Here is a 23,352-nt window from a genome sequence, read left to right as displayed (position 1 = left end):
AATAATGTAACCGGTAGTGTTTATGATAAAAAAAATTAATAAATAATTATGTGATCGGTATAGGTGATCGGCCATCATGGGTGATCGGTATCGGCAGGAAACAGCTTCATTTAAACAGCTGAGACGAATCATTCTCTCCTCTCTGCCCAACTGGAAACTCCTTTTTACAGCTGCAGTTTTCTGTTCTTTACAGATTTCTCCATATAAGTCTGCAAAATAAATACAATTTTTGGATTAACTGAAACGTCTGCAGACGAAGCTCAGCTGCACTACAAACTGCAGACTAAGAATAAATAAACTAATAAATCCAAATACACACAAAAAAACAAGAAACGAAGCACAAAGAAATTAAATAAACATAAATGGAAAAACAATCTGCCAGTTTTTGTTGACAACTTTGTTGTCAAAACAAAAACTTAACTTAATAGTTAATTTTTAACTATTAAGTTTCAAAATGGATCCTTTTCATTTTTCTACTTTGTGTTTGAAATGAAGAGCTGACAAAGGTTTTTCCTGGATTCTGAATAATTCTTGCAGTTGATTGAAGCATTTCCATTAGAAAACACACCTTCATTATTGAATGATTATTATTGATCCATTTTACGACAACCTATTAGGAGTCGCAGTTTTTTCCCCAGAGAACGTTATAAATGAAGCAATTAGGAGACAAATCTAAACTTATTTTGTATTTATTAGGTACATGAATAATAAATAATTTTGTAGATGAACAACAGATGAATGATCACTGCAGGTTAATCAGTTCAATCTGTATCCCGTTACAAAACAAACCAATGAATCCTGAAATGTCCGAGCTTCGCTCCGACTCAACCGGGAATTAAATCAATTCCAATCTGCCGTTTCTGAGATTGTCCGCAGATACGAAGCCATCGGTTGCCAGTCAAAGGAGCAAAAGAAATCAATACCGGCAGAAATATTTCAGGCTTTTCAGAGCCAGAACTGGCAACTAGAGGAGACATGGGAGGTCAGCTGGACGAGCCGAGCCTCAGGCTGCAGAACGTTCAGTCCATCTTCCAGGCAGAAGGAGAGAAAAGGTCCAAATAATGGAGAGATTCTGCAAACCTTTAAGAGAAATATAAAAACTCATTTCACACCTAGACGAAACACTTCGCTCATTTTAATTGGAATATTGGTTCCAATTAAAAAATAAATAAAAAGGATTTATGTTTCATATCCACGCGAACCTTTATTAACAGGAAACTCTTTAAAACTTTAACAAATTAACTTATAAAGAATCACAGTCAGATCCAGAAGAAGTCTAGTAAAGTATTTTTTGGAAAAACAAAAAGAAGCCCTGATGAGAAATACACTCTAAAAAGTGTTTTTGGGCTGCAGTTCATCTTATGGACCTATTTACATTAATTTCACTTAATTCTTTTGCTTTTTCTATGCCAACTTACTTTTTTGTGTTTATTTAACTCAAAACTTACAAATCTTAACCTAAAGGAACTTTTCACTTTGACTTTACTTGAAATAATTAAGTTCGATACCCTTGTATCCCTCGTCTGACACAATGATTCAAGCTAACCAGGGACAGATTCCCCAGTAAGTGACCGTAGCTCTGTGGGTAGAGCTGTCTTATGATCAGAAGGTTGACGGTTCAATTCCAGCTGCCACATGTTAATGTGACCCCTGGGTACTTAACTTGTGCTTTAAGTGAATGTGACTCTAGTGTAAAGTGCTTTCAGTGGTCAAAATGACTGCAAAAGTGCTATGTAAGTTTATTTCCCATTTTTGAAGTGACGTAAATCTGTTATCTTAAACATACTTAATAAATTTGTTAAAAATAAATTAACAAATTGAGTTGGATGATTATAATATATTGAATTGGTTAAACTTAATAAATTAAGTTGGATAAATGTAATAAATTCAGTTGGATAAACTTAATTGAATTGCTTGCTACCTACAGAAGCAATTCAATTAAGTTGGTTCAACTATTTTCTTTTTAGAGTGTAATGTGCAAAATGATGTTGGTTACAATGTGTGATGGTGGAAGTACACTGCAAAAAAACACAACATCTTACCAAGAGTTTTTGTTGCCTTTTTAGTGCAAATATTTTATCGCACTTCAATTAAAACAAAACTAAAATTAAAAGAAACTTTTGAGCAAAATGTAGGAGTTTTAAGTAAATAATTCCTTAGAATTGTTGAAAAATTATTAGTTATATTACTTCAGGGGAAAGTTTTGCTATAGGTGAAACGTGTAGTGCACTGCAAAAACACAAAATCTTACCAAGTATTTTTTGGTGCAGGTATCTTAGTACACTTGAAATAAAACAAAACTAACTTACAAGTAAAATTCCAACAAGAAATATGAGGGTTTTTGAGTAAATAATTCCTTAATATTGATTAAAAAGTTCTAGTTAAACTGGTTCTAGATAATTTCACTTATAAGATAGAAAAAAATGTCTATCAGTGAAATGATCTGCCGGTGGAACTCATCGTTTTTCATCAATATTAAGAAATTATTCACTGAAAACAAGCTCATATTTCTTGTTGGAAAGTTACTTATAAGTTATTTTGTCAATAAAAGACAAAATCAAAAACTCCAGTTTTGGGTCATAGTCCAAATATTATCAATAATTCCCAATCTGGATCCTCTTTTGGAAACTTTTGGGCATTTTAGTCTGATTTATAGTGAATAAGTCATGAAGGAGCTTCAAGATATTAATAATCAAGTCAAACTTGCTTCTGTTTTGCTTCCATGAATACTTAATACATTTTTTAAAAATTATATTTAGTGGAACAAATTAAATTTTGCTGCGTAATTCAGCCTCTGGTTTGAATTTCCAGGTCTGTGTTCATTTCACGCTTGTTAATGGAAACCTTTAAGCATAAAGTTGAGCAGCTGCGTTGTTGGAGTCTTGGGTCACAAAGAATTAAATTACAGATGAAATGACATCTGCTGGAGGTTGGACACCCAGCAGTTCATTTTAAATATTCATTTAAATTCTTGGAAAAGATTAAAGGGTGAAAACAAAGAAAGAAAAATGAAGGAGACAGAAAAATGTAATCTGATAGACCAGCATAAAGTAGTGCATCGCTGTGAGATGGAAGGAAAATAATGCATCTACCTACAAAATCTGAAAAGTGTGGTGTGTATTTGTGTGTAATGAATGGATGGATGGACAGACGGATGTTTTGTTGGATGTTTGCATTTCCTGTGAAGCTGTATTGTTCATATCTGTGACTCCTGCTGGAAATAAAACATCTTTTCCAGACAAACCAATAACACTGACCAATACTGATGAAGGCAGCCAATCAGAGGGAGTGTTTCTTCCACAAAGATCAGTAAAATACCTGCCACCAACAACTAACCCTGAATAGTTTTGATCCAGACATTATCTTAATAATCCACTTAAAAACATAAAAGCAGCAGCGGCGGCAGCATAACGTCCGGGTGTAAATGGCGACAGAGCCTTGAAATGGCAGCTACACTGATGAGTCACTCAGTCATGAAATTAGTTGTGACGGCGGCCGGTGAAGTTTGCGTCGCGGCGACGTGACACCGGCGCTGTAATGATGCTCATTAATCATTCTGGTCTTATTCCTGCTCAAACGACTCGTGGGACTCGAGATGCAGCAATTAGTGATGAGTCACCACGTTAACGGCCGACCTCGATCCGCGCAGCGCGAGCCGCCGACCAATCAGAAAGGACGACACACTTCCTTCCATGTGAGACCCGGTGGGTTCGTGCAGGACGGCTGAGGCTCTGCTTCCCACTGGAGGTGTTCTCTGCTGGACGGCTGCTAACAAGAGAACCTGGCAGGCGTCAAATCGATGTGAGAGAAGAAGTCACGCTTCACTGATAAAAACTATAACTTTTAATACGCTCTCTTTCTCTGCCGGTCTAAACCCAAACTTTCCCATGTAATAGCCATCAAACAGGGCCGGTCCAAGCATTTTTGGGGCCCTCAGCAGGTTTTCCTGGGGGCCCTCCATACCAGCATGTCAACGGCAGATGCTTCTTTATTCCTATGATGCTTTATGAATAACATAGCTGCTGTCATTAGCATAATTTGTAATTAGCTTACATTATACCAGTGTTGGAGGGCTGCACAGTGGCGCAGTTGGTAGAGCTGTTGCCTTGCAGCAAGAAGGTTCTGGGTTCGATTCCCGGCCTGGGGTCTTTCTGCATGGAGTTTGCATGTTCTCCCTGTGTATGCGTGGGTTTTCTCCGGGTACTCCGGTTTCCTCCCACAGTCCAAAAACATGACTGTCAGGTTAATTGGCTTCTCTAAATTGCCCCTAGGTATGAGTGTGTGTGTGCATGGTTGTGTGTCCTGTGTGTCTCTGTGTTGCCCTGCGACAGACTGGCGACCTGTCCAGGGTGACCCCGCCTCTCGCCCGAAACGTTAGCTGGAGATGGGCACCAGAAAATGGATGGATGGATATACCAGTGTTGATTTTTGTCTAGTTTCTTGTGCAAATGTCTTGGTACACTTGAAATGATGCAAAACTAACTTACAAATAACTTTTCAGCAAGTTATAAGATATTGGTTTTTAGGTAAATAATTTCTTAATATTGATTAAAAAGCTCTAGTTCCACTGGCAGATTATTTCACTACAATAAGACATTTTTCCCATTTTATAAATGAAACAATTAGACTTAGAGATGGATGTTAGCATACAAAAAGACTTAATCATTTAGTTAAATATTTAGTTTACAAACTATTTAGCAAGCAAACTAAATATTTGTTACTAACTAAAATGAAATATTTAGTTTGGAAACTAAATATACATGTGAATAATATGCATTCTGGCATAACCAACCCTTTGAGAACATTAATGATTTTAATGTGGCACAAAATGGAAATTATTTGTTGATAGAGATTTTTTGGTATTATCATTTTGTTGTTACTTTAGTTCATATTCAGGTTAAAGTGTTCTCTTGTTTAAACTGTATGTGTGAACTGACCTGGAAGTCACAGCTGCCTGTTATCTTCATGTGAAACAGTTTGACCGAGATTTGAACCGGGCTCAGATCAGGGGCCAGATGTTAAATTGTTTTACGACCTTTGCTTTGTTTAGGTAAAATGTTTTACGACCTTTGCTGTTTTTCCTCTGCTGTCTATCTTGCCTATCCTCCCTCTTTGAAGTTTGAGAATAAAAGACAAGCTGTATCCAAAGAGAAGCAGAACGCTCTGTGAACAGCTCTGAGAAGCAGTTGACAGAGTCTTCTCCTTTTGCTTGCAGAAGTTTAGTCATAAATTCATATACGTTGTCTGTGGTTCTTTTATGTAGGTTCTAGGAAAATACCTATCATTTTGGTGCCGAAACCCGGGATCTCTCATACCGACCGCTGTCAGGCAGAGGAAGACGCGCTGAATCCATGCATGGCCAGAGTCAATTGGACCTGGAAAGAAAGACCCAGGAAGTAGAATTCTTCGCTGGGCCAGCGCCGTAGGTCCGACTTTGTCTGCCAACGGCGGAATGACGAGATCCGACTGGACAACCCGAAAACTACAGAAACGTAGGTGAATTTTAAAATGGCTATTTTAGTGGTTTGAGTTCCCTTGTATGATGTCGCTCTGCTAAAACTCTGTGGTTTGAGAATCCTTGTATGATGTCGCTCTGCTAAAACTCTGAGGTCTGAGAATCCTTGTATGATGTCGCTCTGCTAAAACTCTGTTCGAGGAGACCCCATAAGGGCACGTCCTCAGGCGGATAGGAAGCTTGTCATTGCTGTGTGGTTTTGATTTTTTGATGGGTAAAATATCACTGGTGCTGAGTTATCTGACAAGGCAAAAACAGATAATGTTGCGCTAAATCATAGAGTCATTACTGTGCTTATATTGCTGGTTTGCTACTGCTGCTTTGTGTGTGTGAGAGTGATAGGAGGTTTAAATACCACTTGGTATTTTACCTCATATAAGACAGTAGGGTTGTAAGCAGCAAACCTCTTGTGGATGCAAAGGCAAGATTCTCCCACTCGAAAGAGTCGAAGCGGGGAATACCACAACAAGGTATTTTAATTGCTGGCCCACTGAAAAGAGCTCCAGTTCATAGGACTCCCTAGGAGTCAACGAACCTGGACCAAATTTAAATAAATTCAAATAAATAATTTTAAGCTGAAATTGCAAGTGTTTTAAATATGGGAAATAAACATTCTTGTAATTCATCACTCGGTAAGGGCGCCGATGGAGATGAAAAGTACATGCTGTCCAGGTTTCCTGGTAGCACTGTACACATGAAAAAATGGAGAAAGAAATATAAAATAGATGGAAAGCTAAAAATTGATCAATGGCAAACAATTGTGGGAATTTTGGAGAGTAGTGTAGAAAGAAAAATGGGAATAAAAAAAAAAAAAAAATCTAAAAAGGAGAATGAGCTGAGGTGTGCTAAATTATGGTTAAATGAATCTAAAAACTTAATTATAGAGAAGGAAGAAAATAAAGTAATTCCAAGCACACGGAATGCTGCAGCGGTGCAGGGAGAGCAAGCTCCTGCAGCCACCTCTCCCCTGGCTGCTTCAGCAGCTCCGTCTGCCCCAGTATCAGCCGCTGCTGTTCCAACAACACGACTGTATCCCTCCCTAGAGGAAGGGACACAAAACTTATATATCTTTAGACCCTGTACCTTAGAAGAGGTCAGGAAAGCTGTGAAAGGATCAGATGTTTTTCACCTGGAGAAATTTGGAGGTTTATATACCTCTGCCTTTTCCAACGACCGGACAAAAGGCCGTGGAAGAGACAGAGGCAGAGGAGGTCACGATAGGCGAGGACCCCAAAATAACACCCCACAAAATCCACGGTATTCAAAAGGCTGCTGGATTTGTGGCAATATTGGTCACTGGGCAAGAAACTGCCCTTCAAAGAATGTTGCACGGGGCGACAAGAGGGGTGGTGGAGTGAGGAGACCACAAATAGGAGAAATCCTCAGCATAATCAGACTCTACCACACCCCAAAAACACAAACCCCCAGTCCAAATTGATGAAATGCTAGAGACATGTGCATGCAGTTTAAGACGTTAAGTAAAACCATAAAAGAAATTGAATTCCTGCAAGAAATCAGTGTATGCAAAATAATTTTTCTTTCCTGAAGGAGGAGAAGCAGGAAAAATAAAACTAAATAATAAAATTGTCCTCAGAGAACAATGTTTAATGTATTGTGTAATATTATAACACCAAATTGGTGAAATGATTCTTAGCTGTCTATCTGGAGGGGTCAGCGGTCAGAGTAAGGTACCGACCTGGACATTAACCAGCCTCGTAAACTCTCTTAGGCCTTGAGAGGAGGGCTGCCCGCTGACTTCACAGTCTGCAGCACTGAGATCAACAAATTTAGAGAAATCCATTGTTCTCTGGTGAGACGTGTCTTAGATGAAGTTAACTTAAACGTACATTCTACATTTTACAAGTTAATGGTGAACATGATGAAAGAGACTACAGCTTTTAACATGTTTCATGTTTATATGTGTTTGAATAAGGAAATGGTTTATGACTTCTTAAAAAGTTGGATAATAAGTGGCTAAAAGCTATACGATGAAAAGAAAAGAAAGTTATAATTGACTCTTATTTGCTTCTTTCCTTTTCCTCTGTCTGAGCCTCGCTGCGCTGCGTCTGACCTCTGACCTCAGCTCAGATCTGTCCTGCCAATCAGATGACGTCCCTCCTTTATCACCAGCTAGTTGATAAAGAAGCGAAAAAGGACAGGACGATTTCTACCAACTGGACACTGAAGGCAATAAAGTGTCCACTGGTCCTAATTCCTTGACATCTGGGAACTGCCATGCAGCAAAACTACTGTATGGAGTCCTGCTAGACGTTTGGAAAAAGAAAGCAAACTGAACTGTTTGCCGCTTGTTTCATTGGTGGACAAAGGGACGGTCTGGACAACTTATAAATAATCCAACACCAGAGCCAGTTGGACTGACAGGGAGCTGGAGAAGAGACAGAGGGAGGACCAGCTGCAGTGACGCTAGCAGCAGGAGGGGGAAGCGAGAAGCAAGACAGAAAGGAGAAATGCAGATAAGTTATACACACACACTGCTGTGATACACACACTGCTACTGTAATGAGGACTTGTTTGCTTACTTACTAGCAGGAAGGAATTATCTAGCTAGAAAAGGACATATTGAAGGTTTTTAGGTACAATGTTAAACAAAATCGTCCATTTTGTACCCATTAACTCAGTCCTTAACAGAAGGACCAGTGATCCTCTTAGGGCCCACGAGCCATAGATTGGGAAACTGTGAAGGAAAAAACTGTAATGGTTAAAAGTTAAGAAAAGAAAAAAAAAACTGAGTGTGATACGGCTAAATTACACCAACTAAAATGATTAGATTCAAAACTAATAATGATTTGCAAATGTTTTATTTTCTTTGAAATAAATATACAAGTTTGGAACTAAATTAAACATATCTAAGTGTTGAACTTAATTGATATTGCGGTGTTGAAATACTATGGAGTATTTCTTTGCATTTAACTGAAACATTTAACTTAGAGGTTAATTCTATAAAGAATCTACAAATTATTTTGAGAAGAGAGAAATTTTTACTGCTAAATTGAGTAACGGATGAAATTATTGACCATTTAATTTAAAATATAAAAAACCATTGTTAACTTGTCTGAAATGCGAGGTTAAGAGAAAATCTGAGACTTTAAGCAACCTTGTAAACGGCTACTAAAAACTGATGATTGTGATTAAAAGCAACATTTTCTAGACTTCAGTCTAGAACATTTTAATCCAGATTTGATTGATAGTCAATAAATTCAAAAAGAAATGGAAAATTAGAGGATTTGAGGTTTTGGTTTAATTTCAGGATGGTCATTTTTATTTAGGAAGAGTTATGCTTTGATGAATTGATAACATCTACAGGGAAACCAGTCACCCATGCATCCTTGCTTAAGAATCTTTTGCAGGCCATATATTTACCAGCTGAACTAGCAGTTTGTAAGTGTGCAGTGCACACCACGGAACAGAATGAGGTTTCAAGTGGCAATAGATTAGCTGATAAAGTAGCAAAGGAAGCTGCAGCTGGGAAGCATGGGGGAGACAATTTCTCAATACAGATAGAAGATCCTCAAGTAATAGACAAAGCTGTGTTAAAAGACATGCAAGATAATGCTCCAAACGCAGAAAAACAAATGTGGATAACTAAAGGGGCGACACTGGATGATGATAACATTTTTTCAGTGAATAGAAGCCGGTCCTTCCAAAATCTCTATTTAGAGCGGCAGCAATTTTGACACATGGACATTGTCATGTGTCAACAGGGGGGATGGTCTCTATGCTACAACAGCATATGGATTAAATTCTTACTTAAAAAATTTTTTGTACTGCATGTCCAGTTTGTGTCAGAAACAATCCTCAAGGAAACATTAGACCAAGAAGAGGAAGTTTCCCAAGACCCTCATCCATTTCAAACAATGCATATGGACTTTATTGAACTCACACAAAGTGGACCACATAAATATTGTTTGGTGTATGGGCCACATTTTGTAAACCAAGTAGTACAAAACATGGCTACTCACTTAGGAATAACATTAAAGAATCACTGTGCCTACCACCCCCAGAGTGCAGGATTGGTGGAAAGAACCAATGGTACTGTGAAAAGCAGATTGAGGAAATACATGGAAACTACTGGCAAGCCAAGGTCAGACTGTTTAGATTTGGCAAAACTATATATAGGAGAATTACACCCACACAGGAAGGGTTAACACCATTTGAAATAATTAATGGAAGATCATATAGATTACCTATATTTCCTTCAGATTTACAGAAAGCAGATAAGGAGCAACCTTTGGTAGATTATATGATCAGGATCCTGAAACAGAAAGAGGTGTTAAATGCAAATTTACTGCCGTCTGACTGTTCTCCTCTACAGGAAATAAATAAAACCACCCCCATCCAGCCAGGAAACTGGGTCTACATAAAGGTCATAAAAGAACCCTTCCAGGTGCTGATGACCACACCAACAGTCGTAAAGACCCAGCTGGATACATCTCAGTCACTGCAAGCTGCAGGGAGTGTTGAACCCCTAAGTAGGCGGAGGGAGGAAGACCGGACTTCAAAGGGGGGCTATTTTTTAGGGTAGCTCGTCTCAAACCCGGTGAAGAAACGCTTAAGATTCCCCCGTCTTTAGTTTGGGGGTTCTGACATCTCTGTGCGCCGAGCAGCAATGGGGACTCCATATGCCAGATGGATCTTCTACTGCGCTGTGACTGTAGCATCAACCTGTGGTGGAAACTAATGAATAGAACCGCGTATGAGGGACATGCTGTGAACTGCTATGTGTGTGCGCAGCTGCCAATCGCCACACACAACTCAGGTCTGTGTGTAGGACACATCACGGATGACAAATAGATGTGTCTCTATGGCCTGAGCACACAACCACGACTCAGCGTCCCCATGCCAAAGGGATGCAAACGGTGGAAGAATGACTATTCTGTTCTACTTCAGATAGGAGATGCCGTGAAGGAACTTTTTGGATCTATGAACTGTTCCTTTAATGCTGACGTATTTCCATTTCCACTAACCGCATGGAAAATACCAGAGACCATTTCTTTAGCAGGAGCTAAACCCGGGTCTCTGAGGAGCTGCATGTTCAACAACGGACATGTTTCTCTTGGGATGTTACCTTGAAACTTGTGTAACATAGTTTACACATACTGCAAGACGACACCGGATTACATCGACTGCACAGCCTGCAGGGTCAAAGGATGACTCCACACTGCAAAGTCTGGAAGGACAACCCAGACTGTGACAACATGCTTCAGGAGAGGAGTTTCAACATCACAGATCGGACATTGGACGACAGGAGACAACGCTGTGCAGTACCATAGTGCCAGGAGACTATGGTTCACGGGTGATGGCAGACTGGTACTTCCTGTACCCGATTTTATTCATCAGGAAAGGACGACACATTCTGGCTGCCCGCTCCAAGCGTGAAGTTATGCCTGAGGTCAAACGCTGGGGAGGCCTCACTACAGACACTGGAGTTCCTTGGGAATTCAAGATCTGGAACGGTGGAGAAAAGTTTATGCAAGGCATATTTCCATGGGTCGGAGTAGGAGAGGTTTGGGACCACGTTGAAATCAACAGATACGGATTACTGCGACTAATCAACATCACATACCAGCTGGCCAATGGCACCGCGAAGGAGCTGACTGAACTGAGAAACATGGTTATGCAAAATCGTGTTGTTCTGGATTTCCTCACTGCCCCTCAGGGAGGGGTTTGCAAAATTATTGGCCCAACGTGTTGCACTTTCGTTCCTGATGAAACAGAAACTGGAGGAACCATTTCTGATGCTCTATATGAGCTGGAGGATCTTGGAAAAAAAAGAAAATATATGTGGAGAGTGGAACACGCGGCTCATCCTTTTTTGATTTGTTTTCATGGCTCATGTCTGGTCCATGGTGGACTTTACTGTTAAAGCTCATGACACCTATTCTGTTTGTTTCGGTTCTGTTCTGTCCTTTTAAGGGTTGCATTATTCCATACCTACGAAGTATGATGTTTAAGACAAGTAACACAACTGTTGTCAGTTATCAGCTAGCAAAGGCATCCTATGAGACGAATGAAGATGACTTGTTTGAGATTCTGACGATTTTCTGAACAATGATGATGTTCTGTAATCACTGAACGGATTAATTCATTTGCTGAATGATTCCTACACCAAAAATGTGAAAACAAGTGGTGTTAGGGATGAGAAAACTGCGTTTGATTTTTGCTGTTTCTTTCTTTTGTTTTGTTTATTTCATTTATTCATTATGATCATTGTGTAATTTTTATGTTTAGACTAGGACAAAAAATGTATATATTTTGCATTTCTTGGTTCTATTTTATTTCTTTTCTTTTCTATGCTTGGCTTTTGAATAAGGTTTACACACATGGTGAAATGATAAAAAGGGGGGAATGATAGAGATTTTTGGTATTATCATTTTGTTGTTACTTTAGTTCATATTCAGGTTAAAGTGTTCTCTTGTTTAAACTGTATGTGTGAACTGACCTGGAAGTCACAGCTGCCTGTTATCTTCATGTGAAACAGTTTGACCGAGATTTGAACCGGGCTCAGATCAGGGGCCAGATGTTAAATTGTTTTACGACCTTTGCTTTGTTTAGGTAAAATGTTTTACGACCTTTGCTGTTTTTCCTCTGCTGTCTATCTTGCCTATCCTCCCTCTTTGAAGTTTGAGAATAAAAGACAAGCTGTATCCAAAGAGAAGCAGAACGCTCTGTGAACAGCTCTGAGAAGCAGTTGACAGAGTCTTCTCCTTTTGCTTGCAGAAGTTTAGTCATAAATTCATATACGTTGTCTGTGGTTCTTTTATGTAGGTTCTAGGAAAATACCTATCATTTTTATTCTCCTGCTTTAGGGAATCAAACATGGAGGATTATCTTCAACAACACAAAGACTTTCTGTAAAATTAAATAAACTACCTGGATTATTTGACCATTTTCCTTTATTTTGTTTCTTTCCTTCCTCATTCTTCACAAACAGCCTCATCGGCGGGTCAGGCTCAAAGCAACCCACGTTTCTTTTTTTTTTTAGCTTTTGATAGGATGACCTTTGTGAGATATGGGGTCAAAAATAAAGCTGTTATTTTTCCGATACCGGGGTAGTGGGTGTCGATGTCAGTAAAGATCAACTGAAAAAAAAGGAAGGAGGTTTTATTTTCGCTGCAGCTCACACAGAGTAATTCAACGTGTTTTATAGGAGATACGACGCATTAAAAACACATGAAAAGTGAAGATTTGACTGATCTGAACAAATCTGTAACAACAGTTTCAGTTTTCAGGGAGTTTGGTTCAGAGCTGATGAGAACAGTAACTAAATGCTGCCTCACGTTGTTTAGCCAGTCCAGTGATTTAACAACAAAGGTCTAGCATTTAGTAAAATATCCAATTTTCTTGGTGTTGGTGAGCAGCGTGTGAAGGAAAACTCATCTCCTGCAAATAAAGACATTTCCTCTGTTTGGAGTTCAGATGGAAAACATTTTTATTCTAATGGTTGGTATTAATTGATCTAGTAACAGACATTGATTAGTTGTTCAAATTAAACTCTGAATCCATGGTGACACCAGTTTTTTGTGCTTTCTGGTCTTTAGCCACATTTCTAACTTCACATTTTTAGGATTGCAAAACAAGGCATTTTGTCCATTCTGAATAAATGCTTGAATTTATAAACAAATGTTCAAAACATCTGATGCCAGTTAAATGTTAAATTTCTTAGATTGCACATTTGAACATTGTGTATTTCATTAGTGTAAATTTAGGTATGATGCTAATTAGATCCATTAGGCACTTAAGGAATGAACCAGACTGTTTTCTCTTTATATTCTGATTATTTAAATGAAGGTTCTATTCCTCAAACAAGACTTTGAAATAGAGCAAAAATATATATGTGGTGGTGCAAGAATGGAGCCTTCAGGGCCTCCAGATCTGATCCTTGTTTTGTTTTCTCAGGTTTATATTTACCAAATAACTAGAAATAGACCAAAAATGGCCGTTTTTTACGGTGAAATGTCTTAAAAATGTTAAGTCAGATGTGTGTCTGTCATTACTTATTATCGAAGTACTAGATTAGGTTTCGTTAAAAGAGGTTTGATTGATGCAATGAGAGGCAAAGCAGTTGTAGGTCCAACATGGATGAATTAATGTATAACTGCAACACAGACTGACAGACAAACAGCTTGATTGGATGCTTCTTGGGCTAATAGCTGCTGGAGACGCTGGAGGCAGAGAGCTCATTAGACTCTCTGTCAGTCGGCGTTAACTCACCAGGCTCAGACACACGGTGCAGCATGAAGAAGAACCGCAAAGGATTTAAGGTCTAATAAAAGGGGAAAACATCTGGATTTAATTAGAGATAAAATGAGTTCTGATTGTATTTGTGTCACTGGGTGAAGGAGGAGTCAGAGGAAGGTGAGCGTTTCTCTTTTCAGGATGGCGGCGATCCGTTGGACAAACAGATGCAAAAGGTAACGAGCAAGACGACGTATTAGAGCCATTATGGACAGGAGTATGTTCCCTCCTAAAAGTCTGAAAATATGAGGTTAATCTCAGAGATTTTCTATGAAAAATTGGGAAATTTCTGAGCTTGAAAAGTTGAACGTTTGCTAGGAAAATAATCAGAAAATTTTAGATGAATCCATGAAATTTTCCTGAAAAAAAATGGAAATCTGAGTTTGAAAAGTTGAACATTTACTAGAAAAAAACTCAAAGGTTTTGAGTTTAATCTAAAAAAAAGTATTATAGAACAGACAAAGACATTTCTGAGTTTAAAAAGTGGAAAATCTACTAAAAAACAAAAAAAAACAACTCAGAAATCTTGAGATAAATCTCAGAAATCTTCTAGAAAAAACTTGTACATTTCTAAATTTGAAAATTAAAAAAATTTTGAAGTTTGGAAATCTGAATTTCAAGTCAAAACTTTTCAAAAATTGAGAATAAAGTCATATATGAGAGTAAAGTTATGAGAATAAAATCATATTTTCAGAAAAAAGTGAACATTTTCTGAGAATAGTCTAAAAAATGAGAGTAAAGTCTAAATAATACACAAATAAAGTCAGACTATTACAATTTTATTCTCATATTATTTAGACTTTATTCTCAAAATATTGGTTTTTTCTTAGTGTGGCCCTAACACTACATTGTCCTCAATAAAACAAAAACATGTAATCACACAACAACATTTTCAAAACAGTAAAGAACTCAATAAAATATCAGTATTTTCTAAAATCTTCAGTAAATGTCAGCTTCTTGTCAGCGATAACTCCCAGGTACAGAACCGAACGTCCTCCTCAGGTCCGCCTTTAAAGAGAACTGAAGGAGTGTGAGTGAGGGATCACAACCTGGGGAGAAACACCAAACGGCTGTCGCACAAATCTGTGGACATGACAACAAGAACACGTACAGAAAGTTTAGTACAAGGAAGAAACTGCAGCACAAAACCTGCAAATGCACAAGTGCTTCTTAAACAGGACATGTGTATTATTAAAGCTTTGTGTCTATCTGGTGAATTTGGTTTGTCTTTCATTCAGTGGGTAGAAAATACAGAAATTTTACTCAAGTAAGAGTAGAAATACTTCATAATAAAAGTAAAAATACTCCCAAAAGTAAATTTTTTTCAAAAAAGTTACTCAAGTAAAAGTAAATGTAGTTACTACTCAACCCTTCCCAAGACACGACCTTATTATGCAAATAAACTGATGAAATTATCACAATTTGTCAGTGAAGGCATAAAACTGATGGCATTTAATATATTAAAGAATAAAATAACCAGATCAATCGAAGCTACTTGGAGGTAATAAAAGCCCAAAATACAGATTCTGTGTCTAAAAGCAGAGCTGGACTCTCATGCTGTAACACGGCGAAGGCTGCATGTCGTCCTCTGCTGCAGTCGTGTCCTTCGTCCTGATCTGGAGCGATCCAGCTTTAAACCCGGCGCTGATTGCTGGATTCGGAGCTGATGGAGAAAGAGGAGCAGGAAGCTTTGATTGTGCCTGAAGCTGCATGACTCACGTCTCCCTCCCTACACCGGCTTTAACGACGGAGACGCCAATTTAACGTTTCATTCAGGACAACCGGGCCATTTCATTCACAAACATGACTTCATTAGTTTTTTGTGCGGTACATCGCTTACAGTCAAAGGCTCGGTTCTGTAGGAGACGCTTCCGCGCTCTCGTTTGCTCCTCTGCACCGCCGAGGTCATTAGGTGATTAGACTCGACTTTCTGCAGGCTGCACTTCTTACAACGAATGATCAGAAAACGTCGACTTCTCTGAGTGAACGCTTTACGTGTAAACAAATACAGGCTGGTTTGGAGTAAATAAACTCGTTTTCATGCACTGGGAGTCACGTCAGAGGAAGGTACATTTATGCTCCAGTAGAGGCACACACTGCAAAAATACTAAATCTTACACAGTATTTTTGGTCCAGTTTTTGTGCAAATATCTTAGACCACTTGAAATACGACAAAACTACCTGATAAGTAACTTTTAAGCAAGATATAGGAGCTTGTTTTAAGTCAATAATTTGTTAAGATTGATGGAAAAGTTCTAGATAAACATGGAAATTATTTCACTTATAAAATTAAATTCTTCCCATTTTACAAGTGAAATAATTTACCAAAGGAATCAGAACTTTTTCATCAATAATAACAAATTATTCATTTAAAACAAGCTCCTGTATCTTGTTGAAAAGTTATTTTGATCCTTTTTCAAACCTACTAAGATATTTACAGTAGAAACTAGACCAAAAATATTTGGTAAGATTCAGCATTTTTTGCAGTGCAGGAAAACAAATCCACCCTCACTGCTTCTGAATAAATGAGAAAAGTTTAGCAGTCAGGTGCAATTAAATACCTGATCTTCATTAGCAGATGCTTTTCTCTTGACCACATAATTATACTAGAGATGTGCCGATCAGGTTTTATCCTGCCGATACCGATACCGATCACCCATGAGGGCCGATCACCGATACCGATCACATAATTTTTTTTAAATCATAAACACTACCGGTTACATTATGTGGAAAAAGGATCCATGAATTCACCTTAATTTAGACAAAAACTTGTTTTTAATAACTTTTTCCAAGAAGAAAACTAAACAAAACAGGCATTGTGCAAATTGTACTGCTATCAATAAAACTATCTTTAACAGACTGATAACATATGGAAGCTCTGAAGAGGCTAAATAATGCAAAGAGCCAAAATAAAACCTCTCAACATTGCCAAAAAATTTAAGTATAAAACTTAACATTCAAAGGCAAATACAGGATCCATTACAATAAACAATCCAGAGTTACTGAATGAAAACTTCCTGTTAGCATGGCGGCTAGCTGATTACTGCTAGCTCTGAGTGGCTGTTTCTGACTGAGGGGAGTAATTATGCAGAGCAGGGAGGAGATCAATTATTTTTTTAGAGATTATCTGTCTCATGTTAGGACGGCGAAAGTTTTAATACGTATGTAAAATGTATGTTTTTAGGTTAGTTGCTGCAGCTTTAAGCAGAGGTTCGGTGTGAGAGTCACTACCAGGTGGAGCAGAAGCGGCGCTCCGTCTGTGAAATATTACTACCTGTAGCGTAGCAGCGGTTCAACAGCGAGAGCAGAACCAGCGTCTTACATCGCAGCTCCAAGACTTAAATAATTTTGCGGGTTATTTGTTTAGCTTTCTGACCGTCATGCTAATCTGGGTGAGTGTTTGTAGCTGTGCTGCTTTACCTGCTATCTGATCCTCCGTATGTCTTTTTTACTGCAGTGAGCCTCGATGTAGCCAAACTCCGTCAAGTATGGCATTGTTTTTATGTCGTATTAGCTTCGTCGTGTTGATGCATTTTGACCTGCTTCAATTTTCCGCCGCAACACGCAAACGTCCCCATTCACTCAGTGTGTTATAGTTATAGTTCCACATCGCTTAGGATTTGTTGCTGCGCGTTTGCGCAGAGTGAAGGAAAGAGGAGACCAGCTGCACAGGCAGGCTGAGAAATGAGATGCAGGTGATCAGTTTGTGTGATCGGCAACAAGAGACAATGATCACCGATCACAGATCATGCACTTTTCACGGAAATCGGCCGATTTTGATCGCCGATCGATCGGCACACCTCTATTAGAAACACAGCTAATGTGATCATTTATGTACAACCACACCACTTCTGTAATTAAAGTGAACTATAGTGGGGTATTAATGGAGAAAAATAAAGATGTGTGTCATCAGCACAGATATTATAAGAGATGCTGTAGTTTTTTGAAATACAAACTGGGACGCTGCCAATCAATCTGGGAAAGGCGTTTCCAAACTCTCTGAAGCACATCATCGCACAGAAAGCCAATAAAAAGAGGAAAAACAAGTAAAATATTTCTTATTCTTCCCAAGAAAGGAGATTTTGAGCAAATCTCTCTGGTGATAATGAAAAAAATCTCAATTCAAAGGAAGAAGTTCTCTGTTTTTTGTCAGAGAAATGAAATGGAAAAACAAGAACTTCATCTCAGCATCAACATGAGAAAAACAAACTTTCTCTCAGTCTCCTTCACCCAATAACAGTTTAATCACAGCTGAGATTCAGAGATTCTTTCAGCCACTTTTCAGTGAGCCTGAAGACTAATTTCAAGCTTGAGAGGAATTATTTTGCATGTCAAACAGTGGACTATTGAAAATATGATGGAACAAAGGAAGACAATGACGTTTAAATCTGGATCATTTGCACAAAAAAAACCTGAGACAGTTTAAATGCATGAAATGATCTGCAGAGAGCTTCATGATGCAAGGAGGGATTAAAACATCTCACTAACTGTTTCTATTAAAAATATGTGCAGATCTTTGTCGATATTCTAATATTAAAAAAACCACAATTATTTCCATTACAGTTAAAAATCACACATTAATAAGCTTGTTCAAGCAATAAGTCATTAAAACGCATTTAAAAACTTCTTCCTGTCGTCGTCTTCACAGTTTACGCCAGTAGCAACATCCGGCTGTCGATCACGTGACTGATGAGACGAAAAAAGTGTTTCGATTGCAGTTTTGCCAAAACCATCTATTTCGATACAAAAATAAACGCCTTAGTTTAGCGCAAAAACTTTTTTTTAATCGAACAATGTGAGTTTTTTACCCCCAAAAAATGAGTCTGTTTCCTTTAAAAGAAATGAATTTTCCTCATTTCAATTTGAGCAATTTCATAGATAATGGAGCCGGAGCTACTGACGGGGATTTTTAGGGTAATTTTAAAGGTTGAATGTTTTTACTGCTAGTTTGAGCTAATCTGGTTGGCTGAGAATAAACTGCCTGTTGTTTACATGAAGCTGCTATTTACCAAATAATCCATTACTCTGTCAGCAACGACCCCTTGCTGTTATTGTTGACTTCTCGGAGCTTTTCTTGCCCAGCAACTTTTACGGGATGACTCACCCAAGGCGGCTGTTACGCATGACAAAAAGAGGGGGGTAAAAAAAATAAAAAAATCAAAGAATAAGGTGGAGCAAGCAGATGGAGCATCTCACATAAAAAGGTGTTTGTCGCGGCGGAGCTGAGTACTATCTGAGATCGGGGGAAAGGGCCACATGTTGCCGCGCACCGGGACCATGCAGAGCTCCAGGCTGCTGAGCGGGGCGCTCCTCTGCGCACTGCTGCTGCTCTCCGCCGGCGCCGCCGGAGCCCGAGCGCAGGGGCTGCTGGATGCGGAGTCCGAGGAGGAGCTGAGCCCCAGAGCGCTGCGGGACTTCTACCCGAAAGGACCGAACCTGACCAGTGAGAAGCAGCTGGTGAGTCCTTGCAAAATCCCGGATATTTAGATATTTTTACGCAATTTTTCACTTGAGATTTCTTCACTTAAACTTTCATTTAAGTCCAATTAGAAGTAAAATGGCATAAATGATAGTTTTTAACGTGCAAATAATGACATTTTGCATCTGGACTTTCCGTTTCCTGGCAGCTTGGAGCTCTCCAAGAAGTTCTTGAAAAGCTGCAGGCTAAACGACTTCCTTCGTGGGAAAAGAAATTCGGTCAAGTCCCAACGGTATATGCAAAACACGCATTTTATTTATTTATTTATTTCCACCTAACTTTTCATATATGTGTTTATAATTGAATTAAACATCTTCTGTTGTTGTCTCCCCGTCAGTGTGATGTTGGAGAGCAGTGCGCGGTGAGGAAAGGCGCACGAATCGGGAAGATGTGCGACTGTCCCCGGGGAGCTTTCTGCAACTTCTTCCTGCTGAAGTGCTTATGAGCCTCTCCGGGTCGGAATGTAGCTTCGAGAAGAGAAACTTTCACTGAATCCCTTTGTAATTACGCTCAGATTTTTTTAATTATTGCACAGCTCAGGCTCAGCTGGAGTGACTGTCCAACACTTACAACAAAGAACTGTAGAAACTGTGTTAGGAGTAAAACATTCCGTGTTATTTTACAGAAAACGACATGAGGATGAGGATATCATAGAAAGTTTCTGTAAATATTTACTTCAACCTCAATAAACTCAACCTGTGGGACCATAAGCACACTGTAATGTCAAACCAGCAATATTCTACCCTTCATCCGCTGTGTTTAGTTTCAGCTGAATGTTTTATGTGCCATGATAATAAAATCCTGTTGTTTTGTAAAGCAGAGGAGTGGCTGTATTCTTTAAAAATGTGTTAAACTGGGCTGGATAATCAGGTGTTAGATGTGACATCAAGCATCCTGAGGCTGGTCAGAAAATAAAACATCAGAAAAAGGTTTAAAATTAAAGCCAGATGAGCCTCAGAGGATGAGCCAGAAAGTGACATGTCAGTCAGGCTGACACCGCGCCAGAAACACCCTGGGCAGCTGCAGGATGCTGACGACAACACGTGTTTAAAAAAAAACCTTAAATAAATCTGAAAAATAATCTATGGTTAATTAGATGGCGCATATATTTACCTCCCCCATATGAATCAGTAGTAATCACATCGCGCTATAAGTATTTCTGATTACGTTTCTACCAACTTTCCACATGTAAAGACTTACAATTTTGAATATTTTTGTTTTAAAATAACTCAAACTCCATCAAATGTTTGTGAACTAAACTTTGAAAATCATGACACAGATTTTCAATAATATTTAAGTCTGAATTGAAGCAACGTTTTGAATGTAGGGCATAAATCATATTTATGTTCCTTAAATTACATAAACACTAAAGATTAACTGTGTTTAAAATATTAATAAGCAGAGCTGGATTTGAATAAACAATGTTTTTCTTATCCTAATATTCTCCTTATTCTCATTTGTTCTGAGAATAAAATAAACACAACTGGACTCTATTTACTAATTATCTGACTTCTTAAAGGAACAGGCAGCATTGGATTAATTTAGAGCTACCAGCGTAAAAGACTGTATACATAGTTCTGGTCTGTCATGAAATCCCAATAAAATGCATTAATCTTAGTGGCTGAAACAAATTATGAAAACAACCAATCTGCAATTGAAAGGAAGTACATTTAAACTGAATAAAATGACAAAGATATGATTCAAATCATCACACATTATCAGCACCATAAAAGTTTGTTTTGAGGTTTCTATTTTCGCTCAGCTTGACTGACAGTTTATTGAGCTGTGTGTGTCCAAAGAAAAGAGGACATTTTAGGTAAGAAAATGAGTTGGAGATTAAAATATATTCAACGATTTAACAGGATTTGTAAGACAGGGGAAAAAAATATCCAAAATATCTGAAAAATGAGCCGAGTGAGGGTTAATATATGCCAAGTTTTAAGCTGAAATCAACAAACCTACAAACCTCGGTCTCGGTTCTGTTGAAGTGAACTCTGCTGCGGTCCGAATATGAACTCCAACCGGACAGGACACCGCTCCAAAGGCAGGAAGCGGACTACAGCGCAGGGCATTCTGGGTAAATACAACAAAACAAACGCGATAGCATAGCGCAAGTGGGAGAAATGGCTTGTGTTCCTTTATCAAAAGAAAAATCCTACAACCACTAAAATCTGACAGCGCTCCATTTTGTTTGCATTTCGTGAAGAAGGAAGTTGTGCTCAGTGTCTTCAGAGGATTTTGTGTCGTTTCCTTCAGTGGTTCTTCGTGCAGCGCCCCCACAGACGAGGAGTGGAACAGGTTTTTAAAAGGTTTTTGACTCAGATATTTTGGTCCCAAATCGAACCGAGTCTACCGGACTATTAGATGTGAAAATAGAAACAAGATTGATTTAAGAGAAATAAGAAACTGAAGCAAAAATAATAATGGAATTAGGAACAAATAATCAAAATAACCCAAAACAACCCAATCCTGACATTTGAAAACGAGAAAAACGTCTGCACACTGCTGCTCATGCAGGATATTTCAGATTACAGTAAAATAACCCTATTATCTCCTTTATTATACGTTTTGAATTTTTCATTGAGTATCCAATTTTCTGCAAAAATCATGTCTGATTTCTATGTTTTGCTTATTTAAAACCAACCACCTATGAAAAATACATTAAACACTTTAGGAAACTTAAACCTCGGTGTGGCTACCTGCGATTCCTGGCAGAGAAGCTTTTGCAGAGGAAGTCTGACAAAGCTGCAGCTGTTCTAATCACACTCACCTGGCTCTGCTTCCTAAACCTCCAGATGAGCCAAAACTCACACCCCAACTCCAAAAGGCTGAGCTCTATTTATAACATCTGGCTCCGAAGCTCCTGAACAGCAGCTGATTTTTCAGAAAAAACAACAACAAACCAGCTGAGCTCAGTGTAAACATTGGCAGCAGCCCTCAATTTAATTTCTCTGTGACACAACAAAGTGCAGTGCTTCAGATAAAACATAATTATAGAGCATTCTGTGGTAAACTGCAAACACCATCGATTTAACTGGAATTTCATGAGACTGACAATGAATCACCAACCTTCAGTCGTTTCTACCCTCACTCTAAATAATTGACTTTTGTTTAAAGCTGTGAAACCTTCATAAAAATTCAAAACAGATAGCTCATGCACCTGCAGTATAAAACTCACGCTGAAGAGCGATAATTTTACTTATGATTTCAGGGGAGGGCTGCACAGTGGCGCAGTTGGTAGAGCTGTTGCCTTGCAGCAAGAAGGTTCTGGGTTCGATTCCCGGCCCCAGTCTTTCTGCATGGAGTTTGCATGTTCTCCCTGTGCATGGTGGGTTTTCTCCAGGTACTCCGGTTTCCTCCCACAGTCCAAAAACATGACTGTCAGGTTAATTGGCCTCTCCAAATTGCCCCTAGGTGTGAGTGTGTGTGTGCATGGTTGTGTGTCCTGTGTGTCTCTGTGTTGCCCTGCGACAGACTGGCGACCTGTCCAGGTGACCCCGCCTCTCGCCCCAAACGTTAGCTGGAGAGGCACCAGCAACCCTCCCGACCCCATTAAGGGACAAGGGTGCAAGAAAATGGATGGATGGACTGAGACGCAGAGCTGTTGCCTTGCAGCAAGAAGGTTCTGGGTTCGATTCCCGGTCTTTCTGCATTGAGTTTGCATGTTCTCCCTGTGCATGGTGGGTTTTCTCCAGGTACTCCGGTTTCCTCCCACAGTCCAAAAACATGACTGTCAGGTTAATTGGCCTCTCCAAATTGTCCCGAGGTGTGAGTGTGCATGGTTGTGTGTCCTGTGTGTCTCTGTGTTGCCCTACGACAGACTGGCGACCTGTCCAGGTGACCCCGCCTCTTGCCCTAAACGTTAGCTGGAGAGGAACCAGCAACCCTCCCGACCCCATTAAGGGACAAGGGTGCAAGAAAATGGATGGATGGATTTCAGGGGAACTGTAAACTCTTCGCAAGAAGATCATAAAAACTTTTTTCGTCAATGAAATATGGGAATAAAACCGTTGGAACTGACTTAGTTTATATTGTTGCTACATTTTAAAACACGGCTCTGCTCTTCTATCACTTCGGATGAAAAAGAGCCTCTGATTCGGGC

The 23,352-nt window shown here is 39.0% G+C and overlaps 1 protein-coding gene and 1 long non-coding RNA gene across 2 annotated transcripts; one reads left to right on the top strand and one right to left on the bottom strand.

Annotated features, from left to right (window-relative positions):
* Positions 1–419: 419 nt before the first annotated feature.
* LOC145551004 (uncharacterized) lies at positions 420–21,611 on the bottom strand. Its single transcript, XR_014086765.1, has 3 exons — positions 21,217–21,611; positions 14,753–14,854; positions 420–1,080 (listed from the first exon to the last, which is right to left on the bottom strand). It is a non-coding gene; the product is annotated as an uncharacterized LOC145551004 (long non-coding RNA).
* Positions 18,949–20,069, top strand: cart3 (cocaine- and amphetamine-regulated transcript 3). Its single transcript, XM_008406050.3, has 3 exons — positions 18,949–19,228; positions 19,399–19,482; positions 19,588–20,069. The coding sequence occupies exons 1-3, from the start codon at positions 19,028–19,030 to the stop codon at positions 19,693–19,695; spliced, it is 393 nt and encodes a 130-aa protein (XP_008404272.1). The 5' UTR covers positions 18,949–19,027; the 3' UTR covers positions 19,696–20,069.
* Positions 21,612–23,352: the final 1,741 nt, after the last annotated feature.

This window comes from Poecilia reticulata, chromosome 3, assembly GCF_904066995.2.
Source record: "Poecilia reticulata chromosome 3, P_reticulata-male-v2, whole genome shotgun sequence".
Taxonomy (NCBI): Eukaryota; Metazoa; Chordata; class Actinopteri; order Cyprinodontiformes; family Poeciliidae; genus Poecilia; species Poecilia reticulata.
The sequence above is the reverse complement of the archived record's forward strand: the minus strand, read 5'-3'. Positions and strand labels throughout refer to the sequence as shown.

Excerpts from the sequence above, each read along its gene's own strand:
- cart3 (XM_008406050.3), top strand. The coding sequence starts at position 19,028 with ATGTTGCCGCGCACCGGGACCATGCAGAGCTCCAGGCTGCTGAGCGGG. Across the intron at positions 19,229-19,398 it reads TGACCAGTGAGAAGCAGCTG|CTTGGAGCTCTCCAAGAAGT; the intron begins GTGAGTCCTTGC and ends GTTTCCTGGCAG. Across the intron at positions 19,483-19,587 it reads AATTCGGTCAAGTCCCAACG|TGTGATGTTGGAGAGCAGTG; the intron begins GTATATGCAAAA and ends TCTCCCCGTCAG.